General features: G+C 36.1%; 2 protein-coding genes across 2 annotated transcripts; both read right to left on the reverse strand.

Moving 5' to 3' along the window:
- Positions 1-2,429: 2,429 nt before the first annotated feature.
- Positions 2,430-5,099, reverse strand: LOC136280316 (uncharacterized). The gene is made up of 5 exons (XM_066165331.1): positions 4,987-5,099; positions 4,465-4,587; positions 4,129-4,174; positions 3,178-3,456; positions 2,430-2,721 (listed from the first exon to the last, which is right to left on the reverse strand). The coding sequence occupies exons 2-5, from the start codon at positions 4,490-4,492 to the stop codon at positions 2,430-2,432; spliced, it is 645 nt and encodes a 214-aa protein (XP_066021428.1). The 5' UTR covers positions 4,493-4,587; positions 4,987-5,099.
- Positions 5,100-5,168: 69 nt separating this feature from the next.
- LOC131788498 (nephronectin-like) lies at positions 5,169-10,599 on the reverse strand. Its single transcript, XM_066165332.1, has 7 exons — positions 10,519-10,599; positions 9,863-10,031; positions 7,518-7,753; positions 6,562-6,676; positions 5,521-5,643; positions 5,295-5,417; positions 5,169-5,176 (listed from the first exon to the last, which is right to left on the reverse strand). Exons 2-7 carry the CDS (start codon positions 9,960-9,962, stop codon positions 5,169-5,171), a joined length of 705 nt encoding a protein of 234 aa, XP_066021429.1. The 5' UTR covers positions 9,963-10,031; positions 10,519-10,599.
- Positions 10,600-11,969: the final 1,370 nt, after the last annotated feature.

Raw genomic sequence — 11,969 nt, forward strand, 5'->3', positions numbered from 1 at the left:
ATAAAATTTCGGCTGAGGAGAGTCTTGAAAAGGGACTAGTATCGGAGTCACAGTAAGTGACGCTTTTCGGCGAACAACTTGAGCTGAAGTCCGAGACAAAGTAACGTGTTAGATATAAATTATGTGCGTTCAAAGCTTTTCCGCCACCACATTAACAGCCATTAGTACTTCTGGATTTAAAACATTTATTTTGCAAAGACGCATTTTATTTGATTTGATTTCATAACATTTGTCTTTGTCTTGAATGTTATGGAAATGTCTTCAAAATGTATTTATGCTTCGTAAAATCTTGTGCAAAATATTTACAGCTATATCTTAAATCATTATTGAAATATTTGTCTTGAGAAAAAGTTCTGAATTACTGTTACGGATTCAATCCAAATGAAAGAAGTAGATCTCTAAAAGGTAGCCTTGAAGCTATCTAAAACATCTCTAGATATTGCAAATAAGAAAAATACTTATTCAATAGATTTGAGATCTAAGATATCAAAACTGTTTTAAACAACTTTCAGAGAAGTTTGGAATTGCATAACCATTCAAACCGTTAACCTTTTAAATTGCAATAAGTTTCTAGAGTCCTCATCAACAGAACAACTATAAGCATTCTGTGTTATAATTTAATTCATTTGTCTTTAATTTTCCTTAAATTAACAGAATGACTAGTTAATCGAGGTAACACATATCCTTTATTCGTGCGAAAGAAATGTAACAGTTTAAACATCGTTCAAAAGCTCTTGAGTTATAATAATTGAGTCAAAATGTTTCCTTTCAACGTGTGAATCCACAGGTCTTTGTTAGAAAAATTTGAATTGCTGAATATATTATGAAACCATTGTTTGAATGAAAAATTACGAAAGGACATTTGAGGTAGGCCACGTAACATAATTTCAGATTTTCTGCTTAACACTCATCGTGGTATCTTATCATCTCAGGTTACCTTCCAGCGCTTGCAAAGTTTTCTCTAAGAATTAGTTTCCTCATATGATTTACGATACTGTAAACAGGAAAGATCTGACAAAACTGCCGAGGGCTTTCTATTAAATTATTTCCTAAACTTTTTCCTATAATTTGTACAAAAGTGATATGTAAAGAACCCTACTGATTCATAGATAAATGTTTGACTCAGATCAACCTGGCCATCGTCGCAACTTGAAAGGAAAAGTAAATGATCTAGTTCAGCTTTCTTTTTTCTGATTGATATAAATAGGACATCCCATAAATGATTAAAATGAGGAACGACTCTTTGGAAAGGGCCTCTTACTCTTTTTAACCTGTGCGAATTACTCTTTGACCGGTCTTGCAAACGCTCCCTGATTGTAAACCATAGCACTGTAGCAAAAAACGTTTTGTGTGCCATCTACTTGAGCAGGTTATTTACAAAGAAATAAAGTATTTCAACGCGTTTAAAACAATTCCTCAACAATAATTATACCGTCAAATTTGATTCTTGTTGCACGGTCATCCGACTGATAAGGTTACTATTAAACTAAATGGGGCAAGTTGTTGCTGAAAACTCGTGACGAGTGAAAATAGCCCGGTGCCCTTCGAAATAGATGTTGTAAAATGGGTGTTAGTTAGGTTTTTTTTTTTTTAACAAAATTCACTACTTTTCAAGTTCTTTGTTGGTTGATGTTAGCGCCAGTTTTGGCAACGCTTTTTTTTTAAGAATATACATCGAACACTCTGGTTTACACACGTTTTTTTATTAGCCATAATTTCTAGTTTAACACATTCAACATTCGTGTTGAGGAGAGGTACATTAACAACATCGTGTCCATTTTGAACTTCTGCATTTTGTTACAGGTCTCTTTATGAAGTTAATGAGATGACACATTCATTTTATGATTAAAAAGCATTTTTGAGCTTAAAAGTAACCAAAGGTATCTTTTTAGATTTTTTCAGGCCGAACTGGTGGCAAATTTTTTATTCTCTCTCCAAGGCCCTCAAATCGCTAATTAGTTAACAATTTCCGGTGCTTATTCCAGCATCTTATCGTATTAAGTAACCTTCCAGCGTTTGGAAAGGTTTCTTCAACAATTACCTCTTAATACTATCTGTTGTAAACAGAAAAGATGTAAAGAAACCGCATCGAAGTTTTGTACCAATGTTTTTTCCGGACTTCTTTCCTGCACTTCGTTTAGAGGTGATTTGTTAAGAGGTGAGCCAGTTGATAAAGAGAAAAATGTTTAATAAAATCAAGGTAGAATCTCAAATAGAAATGAAATAGTTACTGATCTACTTAGTATGAATTAATCTGATGATAGCGGAGAGAGGCCGCGAACTATCAGATTTTAGCGTTGCTAGACCACTGTTATTCAATCGACCTTGTATTGAAAGACACTGTACATGTTGTTAGTTTCGGAAGTTCTTGTCCGTTTTTTTTTTGTTGTTTTTTTTTCTTCTTTTTTCAGTTGTTATTGCTTGTATTGTTAAGCTGCCGTGTAACCGTCTGTAAAAATTTTCTTCACTTCTAATCCAGTTATTGCCACATCAAAAACCATGAGATTCCTTAGAAATCCGTGGAAAGTATGTTGAGACAAGGAATCCCGTTTGAGCCCGATGTCAAACACAGAGTGGCCAGTGGGGTTGAGATCTAAATTAGTAGTTGACCCACTAACTCTTTCTTTGCCTTCTTCCAATCCGTCTATGTACAGTCTTCCGATAAGTCCTTCGCGACTCCATGTGAATGCAACGTGCATCCATTTGTTCAGGTGGATATGCCTTACGGAAGGAAAGAAAATTATAAATGTTAATGTTGATTCATGAAATACTGAATATAATTTTTCGCAGCCGTTCAAAGTTGAACAGTTTTTACAAACAATGAAAAGCGTCCATATTAAGCAGAAGAAATACTCACTAGTCAGTGAGTTTGATTTTATCCTCTCTCTCTTTTTCCCGTATTGACCTTTTTTTATACTTTTCTGGCCACGGTAAAGAGCTCAAAAAGAGTCCGTTTCTAGTGTGGAATTTTTTGTTTATGTGAGCTACAAAAGTTGTTCGTCGCCGGTCTTTTCTTATCAACAAAATATTTCCGCAAATTATATTTATTTTCTTACCGCCCTGCTCCAGAATTTAGAGAAAAAAAAACCAGAACAAGAAAAAGGGCAAGAAACTGAAAAGGCTGATTCGTCCTTTTTATAAAAATATGAACTGATCAGTGTGTTGTATGATGCTCACCCTCTACAGAAGTAAACAATATTTGAGGATTTAGGAAAATCTCGGCGGAGGTTGGCGCACAAACTGTCTTGTATCATGCCAAACCTGAACTGGTGGGGTGAAGACCAATCAGAGTAAATGTTTATAACATGCGCAGGAAGGTTTAAAACTTTCATCCAGCACAGGATACTGAAGCTGGTGGTCTGGATTGGGAGTGCTGGAGTTTCTGCGTATGAACGTCCATCCAAATACAGGGCTGTCGTTCCATTAATACTTTTGTAGGTGGCACCATTGTACAAGCTGTCCGCGAGATGGAAATGAAATGGGTTTAGGTCATTTTTAGTGGTAATTATTTGGTTATCATGCATTTCTGGTGTAGGTCATGGACAATAACCTGCATGATATTCACGCCATTTTAACCATTCGAGATAATACGGATTAGACAGAATTTTCGTCTCTGAAATCTGTAAATTTTTCAGAGTGTGGTAGGATATTGTTTTTTAACGATATAAAGTGTAATTGTATCGGCGGAAGTTTGTACGTGTATCAGGTGTGTGCTAGATTTGAAATAATCGCAAATTATAGCGAAAATTTTTCTCCCGTTAAAAGATTGTTAGTTTGAAATATTTTCCAAAAACAACCATGTTTGTGCTGCAAACTCCTTTTAATGCAATGTCTTTCTTTTGTCTAAGAAAACAAATATGTCCTTTTTGCATGTGAGGGAGCGCGAGAAAATCCTATCGCAAATAGGCAACTTTCTTAGTGATTATTAACATTTTTAACAGTGATATTCCAAAATCATACACAACAAACCAGCCTGAGTCCCAGTGAGCAGGAAAATAGCTACTCAAGATGGTTCTGTTTTAAACAGAACTGGAGGAAACGACAAGATGTTTCCTTTGAGTATAATAATAAAGGGGAAAGAAAGCGTTTCCCCATCGCGCCGTTTCCGGATTTGTTTCATCGTCTTACCTTATGAACGGATCAGATCCATTAAGTGTCCAGTAAAAAGGAAATCCTATAATAGAAGGAATGATAGTGAACTCAAGAAGCTCTTCACTTGGCTTGTTAGAGAAATTTCCTTTAAAGTACCGTAAGAAATGTACAGAGAACAGCATGGATCATGGATTATGATTAATTGGTAACAGGACTTCGTGTCGTCCAATTCTGCCTGTGATCATACGAGTGATTAACAAATCAGACTCCTGCTTTGCGGTCGTCCGATTTTGTCAATCACTCGTATAATTATGGATAGAATTGGACTCCACTCGATCCATTACCATTTTAAATTATCGTGATACGACTAACCCAAGCATAAGGATCCGTTCCCTATCATATCCTGACTGCACGTGCAGTTGTAGCCGTCTTCGGTGTCTGTGCACACGGCGTCCTCGTGACATGAATTGTTTTCCGTAACACACTCATTGGTCGCTGCAGAAAGAAAACATATTGATCGGTACTGGTAGCTTGCGAGGCGTCGAGTGGAAAACTCGGTCTGGCTAGTATACAGCCAACTTTTTCTTCGTCGATCTCGCTGGTAGGAATAATTCTTGTTTTGGAAGTGTTATAATGCAGAGACGGTTGAGATTTTCAAGATTGAAAAACTGACATCTAGTTGACAATGCCAACAACAAGGTTTATTATTATTAATGTTGTTATTTTATTATTATTATTATTATTGATATTATTGTTAATAAGTTTTACCTCTTGGGACTTTTCTGGATGATTTTGGTTGACACAGAAAATTCTAAGAATTATGTTTAACTATCCTTTGGTTACTGATATCAGTGTAATGAAATCAAGAAACGAGAAGAATGAAATCCATCTTACTTTGGCATGTTCTGCCATCGCCTGTGAATCCTGTCCTACATGTGCAATTATATGAGCCCACGGTGTCAAAGCAAAACGCGTCAGTAGAGCATTCATTAACATCTAAATTGACAACAACAAAAAACCTGTAGAAACTACATCTTGAAAGCCTGTTGCACTTGAATATCTATGTAGATTTCATTTCAGTTATCTACGGGAGTAAAAATATGGAAAAATTATTCTGATCATTTAATATTTTACGGACTATTTCATATCTAATCAGACTGACATTTTTGACTGGTAAATGATAAAATTTAAATGGATCTTACTTTGACATGTTCTGCCATCGCCTGAGAATCCCAACACACAAGTGCAAGTGAATGAGCCCAAGTTGTCATTACAAAACGCGTCAGCGGAGCAGTTATGTTTTCCAAGGGAGCATTCATCGACATCTGTATTGGATGAAAAACAAAAATGATAATGAAAAAAATGTCATAGATAATGATTGATGTCACATAGCGTGACCAAAAATAGGAACAATGATTGGAATCTTACTTCGACATATTCTGCCGTCTCCTGTGAATCCTGTCCGACAAGTACACTTAAAAGAGCCCACGGTGTCATTACAATACGCGTCAGCGGAACAGTCATGCGTTCCAAGGGAACATTCATCGGCATCTATATTGGATAAAATAAGGAATAAAAAATTCACGAAAGCACGTTTTACTTCTTCATTTTTGAATAGTGAAAAGCGATTTTCCCCAGAAGCCTTAGCATAACAATTTATCCCCATTTTCCGGCTAGGAAAAGTTTGAAATTGATTTTGTTGTTTGTCTGACATTATTGATGTCGGTGTAATAAGAACAATGCGCCCGAGAATCCTCTCTTACAGGTGCAAGTGGATGAGCCCACGGTGTCATCACAATAAGCAGGAACAGTAACGTGATCCAGAGCTACATTCATCAGCATCTAAATCGGATAGAAATAGGATGAACTACCATATGGAAGGGGGTTTTTCGTTCATATTTTTTTTAGAAGGCACTTGTATTATCTAGAGAGACACGAATCAGTGACAAACTATTTAGATTATTCCCTATTCATGGCTAACTCAGAAATTGTGCCGATGTCGATTGTGTTTTCTCTTTCGGACACAGCCCTGGTCTCCGAATTCATCATACAGGAAGTTTTCTTTTCGATCAATGGATTTCTTGCATTTATTGGATGTAAGTGCAACGTAAGACAATAGCAATGGTGATGACGGTGATGATGATGAAATAAGTATTGGGGAAAAATGTATTGATGTGGCTAATAGTCGTAATGATGATAGTTACATATTTGTAGCATAAATGTATAATAGTAAAACTATTTCACGATTTTAACTAACAGCAAGACAAGATATCATTCATTGAATTGGCGAACAAAACAAGCCTTTGAAAAGTGAAAAATCGCCACACAAACTTAGTCGGAAGCCGTGAGAAAATTTAGATCGAAGAGTAAATACGAAATCTCACTGGAACGAGTTTGTCTTATCAATCTGAACCTTCCCTATTTGAGATTCGTAAAAGTTCCTGATAGATTACATTCGAAACAACGCACCTCTTTCACAGTTAGTTGCATTGGGCCAGTCAGCAGGACAAACACAACGAAGGTTTCCTTGGTGATTTGGTAAACAGGATGAAGCTGGTGGACAAAGTAAGCCGCTGCAAAGTATCTGTCGATGGAAAAAGAGTGATTCAAACAATTTTTTTCAATCGAAAACCGATGGGTGTGACCTTAAACTCACAAAATGATTAATTTCAACAGTTGCACTAACCAACGTTGTTGGAGGGAAGAGTGAGAAATTCATCTTTTTACGACGAGGCCTGTTTTTCGCAAAAATTAGATGATTTGTTCATCTTTTTTTTTTTCAGCTTTTATCACGTTTATTTTATGTTACATTTTGAAGGTTTTATTACGCGTTAATGGTATGAAAGCATTTTGAAAATGCGTGTTCGAACAGTACTTAAACCACGTACTAGCGTAAGTGAATCACCAGCAGGAATGTGAGCTGAATGCTTTTTCGGTAAATCATATCATGTTCTCGTACATCAGAATCAGGATAACAAATGTGAACTGACATGGCATAACCACCGTAAAGGATATTTCCCTTTCCTCGTTCAAGTTCTCATTCTAGATCAGTCACTTTCTCAACTCAGCTAAACCAGTACACCCGCGGTATGGCCTTGTCTTATCGTTAATTTGCGTAGGTGTCATAATGTTTATTTTAAATTATGACGGTGATTCGAGAAGAAAAATGTGTCAGTGCTTATTGATCATTCTTTTAAACTCCTCATTTAGTACACGAGAGCTCAGCCACAAAATTACGAGAGTGAACCTTGTCAGTTGTGCTTAGCACAAGATTACAAGTGTGAACCTTGTCAGTTGTGTTTACCACAAAATTATAAGTGTGAACCTTGTCAGTCGTGCTTACCCTACAAGTTTGATTGACGAGTTTGTGAAATTACTTTTGCACCAAGTCAAACACATGTGTGTATGCATGTAAGTACACTTACAGCTGTTGGATGATACGAGAAACCTATCCTGGAAACCAAATCTTCCGGGTGTTGATAATGATCTGAGTTACTAAGTTCACAATTCCCCGATCCAAAATTGAAAGACAGGCACATCTGCTCCAAATAACAGAGTAGTTCACACTGATCTTTATCATTAACGTGTACCAACTGTATAACGTGATTTCGTAACGCGTTGTCCGCCATGGGCTCGGTGAACTTCAGAATCCTGCAAGAATCTGATTCAATGATTTAAAGAAAATTATATTCGTCGAACGGTTTACTTTATATCTGCCCTGAAAATAAAAATTCACAGAGTGCAATGTACTTCTTTTGATCAGACATGTAACCTTTTACACCTTAACATCAGTATGCAAGTTCTCCAAACTGTTCTCTCTACATTTCCTATGGTACTAAAAGGAGAATTTCTTTAACAATCAAGAGCTTCTTAAGTTTACAATCATTTCCTCTATTCTCATGACCTAATATTTGATTAATATTAATTAATTAATATTGATTCAAGGGTGATACTGTTGGTAAAAATTAGATGCTTATCTTATTAGATGCACTGTTATGGGTTAAAGGCAGTTGTCCCTGAAGTAAAGTATTTCTTGAAGGATAATTGAATTGTTAGGTAACTTATTGGAGTGAGGTGAGTCGCGAAAGTAATCCGTGACTGCTTTGTTTCAACACGCTCTGCAATTTGTCAAGAAAACTTGCATTTTCCTCTCTGCCAATCAGGAGCAACGTTAAAACAAATTGCGATTTCGCCTCATGCGTTTTCCTGCCCTTCATGCATTTTGCTTTTTTTACTAGAAGTGCCTACTTACTCTCTATGATTTTATCCATGCTCTGCTTGGCCATTGTACTTATTTTGGCTTTTCATCGGTTTACGACACTCAATTGACTGAAATGCGCTCAATGCTTGTCAACTTTTGACAGCTGGGTATTCCATATTTGTGCCAGTAACGTTTGACTCTCGGCAAACCAATGGCTAACCAGGGCCAAGAAAGAGTGAACTTGGTGGTCATTTTGTGTTTATTATTAGTTTCAAAAGTTAACTGATATCCTTATGCAAACTGTCAATCAGCACAAGTTAAGTGGCAATTATCGTTATGACAGAATGACAGGTGTTTTTTGCTCTCTCGTGTTCGATTAAATTTCGCCAAATATAAACCTTGTATTTTTGCAATAGAGCGAGCCGATTTTTAAAAGAGACTCGTCACTCAATTTTGCCCGTGGACAATTAGCTGCTAATAAAATCTCGAGTTTGCATAGTGAAGGCTACGACATCTCTAACTGGGCTGCTTTATTGAAAGACAGGGTTAAAAAAACCTTTAAAGTACATTTGGTGATTTTTAAGACTCAAGAATACACTTTGTCTCCTAAGGTATATAAATTTGAAGGAAGTTTGACTGATGGCCACATCAAGTCCCTTTTAGCAACGGCATTGGTTCCTAATGAGACTGAAAACAAAAGCCTCCAAAGCATAGAGTAAATGGGACTTTTGGGTTGTCTTGCTTGGGATCAACGATACACTTTTACGGTTAATATATGCTACTGATATTAGTGAGTCGTTGTTACTACATCTCCAGATTCACGTTATTTATGGATGCCAATTAAAAAATGATCGAAGTTTTCCACGCCTCATATTCGTTTTATTCTAGTGAGCTTCGCTAAAAAAAAACAACCTTAAACAAAATTTATCGGGAGGACCTTGATAAAATATTAATTGACAGAATTCTTAATTATTATTTTATGCCACACTAAGTTTGTTTTTGACTCAACCTCTTTTCATTTGTTATCCTCTTTTTCGAAACTAGAGAAGCCTTTAAAACATATTTCATAAAATGATAAATTCGATGATATTTTTCACAGCAGAAGGAACATTAAATGCTCAATTTCGTCTTCATTTTGGAACAATTTTATGAACAAAGAGGAGGCAATATTTATCACTTTTCTAAGCACAATCATTAATTCATCCGTTTGCAATTGTGAATATTGAAATCACTGGTCCGTTGTCCACAATCGTCAATATTAGTAAGTACCAGTTTGATTTAAAAAAAAACAATGTGCGTCTTTTTAATCTTTAGATCAAGCTTTGTTGACAGTCTTGATATGAATTCACATTCAAGAGATTCTGTGTTTGATGCATTATATTTGATGACATTGCAAGACAATATCATGTATTTGAAAGCCCGCAGATATGGAAAAATGTTTTATCACTTCCTATAGCAGGAGTTTGAACATAGCAAAATAGAATTGTCATATACTTTTCCCGAAATATACATGTACACCAACTTATACTTGAGAGGGAAGGAAGGCTGACAAAATTCAACTCCGCTCACCTTCTGAACGAGCGAGCCATGCAAAACACAATCCGGCAAAAATGTAAACTGCTTTGCTGAATGCAGTTGGGTTTGCGACAAACGCGAGTCTGAGAGACATTGCCGAACCGCAAGTATACTGACTATCTCTGTGTTCCAAAACGTCGGTTATGTTGTGGCCTCCATAACTCTGAAGAAAAATTTGTAAATAGAAAAAAAAGTGCATTGTCACTTGGATCACTACTAATACTTATGTTTCTTATGGCCATTTTTGTACCTTCATTTAATAACAGACTGACAACCCTTAAAAAAGTTAAGAAATTCAGAAAGGAACAGCGCTATATTCTTGAGGACTAACTATGCTATTTATATTTCTGTCGAAGTTAATTGAGGACTGGGCAGAAATTCAATGTTTCGCAATTTACTAATACGTTATTGGCTTAGTAAGAATAAGCTAATAGAAAACTGAAAACAACTCCCCAATTCACAGTGAAATTATAACATTTGATGGGCTAAAAACTCACGATGATTTTTTTTTTCATTGTCTATACAATTTCACGTCGCTGGCTTTTTAAAACGATGGAGGGGCAGCAGAGAATTAAAAAAAATTAACGTCTTTCCCCAAATCCACCTATATTGTCTGAAAATTCTTTAAAATTGTCAAACTTCTATCATACTCAGCTGAAGATTTCAAGCCAAATGGGTCCTTCATAGATCGTCTTCAACGTGAATTGCAAATGCTTCATTTTCGAGGATCATTTTAAAGGAGACACTTTATACAAACATTACCTTGGACCTTAATGAAATATTAATTGCCAGAAGTCTTACTTACAACTCAAGTTTTCGCCATGCAATTAGATTTGATTTTAAGACAAAATTACATGCTTTGTCTTCGAAGACCTCAAAGTCCCCAGGAAAACATAAAGAACGACATTTGATGAGTTTTTTTAAAATGGTGCAAAAAGCGTCATTAGGCAGCTTGTCCTTGTCACTTTTCTTTTGAAATAAAGTTTGATACACGTAAAAACACGCATGTTAAGTTTTTACGATTTAAAACACAACGTTAACTAAAATTTATCTAATTGTCTTTGGTAATACTGCGACAGCTGGAAAAAAAACTATTTTAGAAATAATTGTCAGCTATCCGTATCCAAGGCTCTGCACATAGGTAAACAGTGCAATCATTGGTTTAGATTATTTTGTTTAAAGTTTCGTTTCAAGAAGAGAAAGATACAAAAGAAAAACGTTGATCCATCTTGCGTTAAACCTGCTTTTTTTAGATTAAAGATATATTGTGAAAGAGCTTTCACCCCTCAAAGCTTTAGAATTGAAATGACTGAAACGTGTATTTACCAAGTCGCAGAGATGAATGGGAGATGTTTGCTCTGCTTACCTTCTGAACGGGTAATGGATAATTTAGAATAATAAAATCCTGCCTAGGATAAGAAGCTGAGAATTTTCGAAGAATTGAGTGGTGCATTGGAAACTTTGTTATCCATATGATTCACAGAACTTCTTTATTACGCACCTTTTACTGGCGTAGGAATATATACTACTCAGCGACAGAAAGCAAGCTTTTAAATGCAATTTATCGTAAAATTACGTTGAGCGCAATTTGACAAGCTGAGGTAAGTTTCACAATTGTTTTATTTCAAGTATTATATTCAAGTCGCCAGCTTCGCCACAGATTGCAAGTAACAGCTGACGGGTCAACAGAGAATGAAGAAGTGAACAGAATGACGGAAAATGAAAGTGATAGGAAATAGCTTGACCTCATATATTTTAAGGTAAACAAGCCGAATCCTAAACGATTGGCAGATTTGCTAGGTCTGACAATTTTCTCTCACAGTGCTTCTCTTCACCCATCGTTTAAATTGTACCCAGTTAGCAGCTGGATATGAGAATTATCAGTAGCGGCCGTGGGCGCTACAGATATATTGATGATTCTGATTGGCTACCCGAGCGGGGAAGATGGCTTTGATCCCGGGCAGGAAATTTTTTAAAAAATTGCTTGTAGTAGACTAACAGAGTTCTTACTTTTCTGGACAATGCCAGCGATGGGGTCGCAAAAAGCGGCAGAAGACAGTCAGAACAAAGAAGACATAAACGAGTCTCATGGATTTATTGC

This window comes from Pocillopora verrucosa, chromosome 4 (genome assembly GCF_036669915.1).
Source record: "Pocillopora verrucosa isolate sample1 chromosome 4, ASM3666991v2, whole genome shotgun sequence".
Classification (NCBI taxonomy): Eukaryota; Metazoa; Cnidaria; class Anthozoa; order Scleractinia; family Pocilloporidae; genus Pocillopora; species Pocillopora verrucosa.

Excerpts from the sequence above, each read along its gene's own strand:
- LOC136280316 (XM_066165331.1), bottom strand. The coding sequence starts at position 4,492 with ATGATAGGGAACGGATCCTTATGCTTGG. Across the intron at positions 4,175-4,464 it reads GAACGGATCCTTATGCTTGG|GATTTCCTTTTTACTGGACA; the intron begins GTTAGTCGTATC and ends CTTCTATTATAG. Across the intron at positions 3,457-4,128 it reads GGATCTGATCCGTTCATAAG|CTTGTACAATGGTGCCACCT; the intron begins GTAAGACGATGA and ends TCTCGCGGACAG.
- LOC131788498 (XM_066165332.1), bottom strand. The coding sequence starts at position 9,962 with ATGTCTCTCAGACTCGCGTTTGTCGCAAACCCAACTGCATTCAGCAAA. Across the intron at positions 6,677-7,517 it reads TCTCGTATCATCCAACAGCT|ATACTTTGCAGCGGCTTACT; the intron begins GTAAGTGTACTT and ends TTCCATCGACAG. Across the intron at positions 5,418-5,520 it reads AGACGGCAGAATATGTCGAA|ATGTCGATGAATGCTCCCTT; the intron begins GTAAGATTCCAA and ends CATCCAATACAG.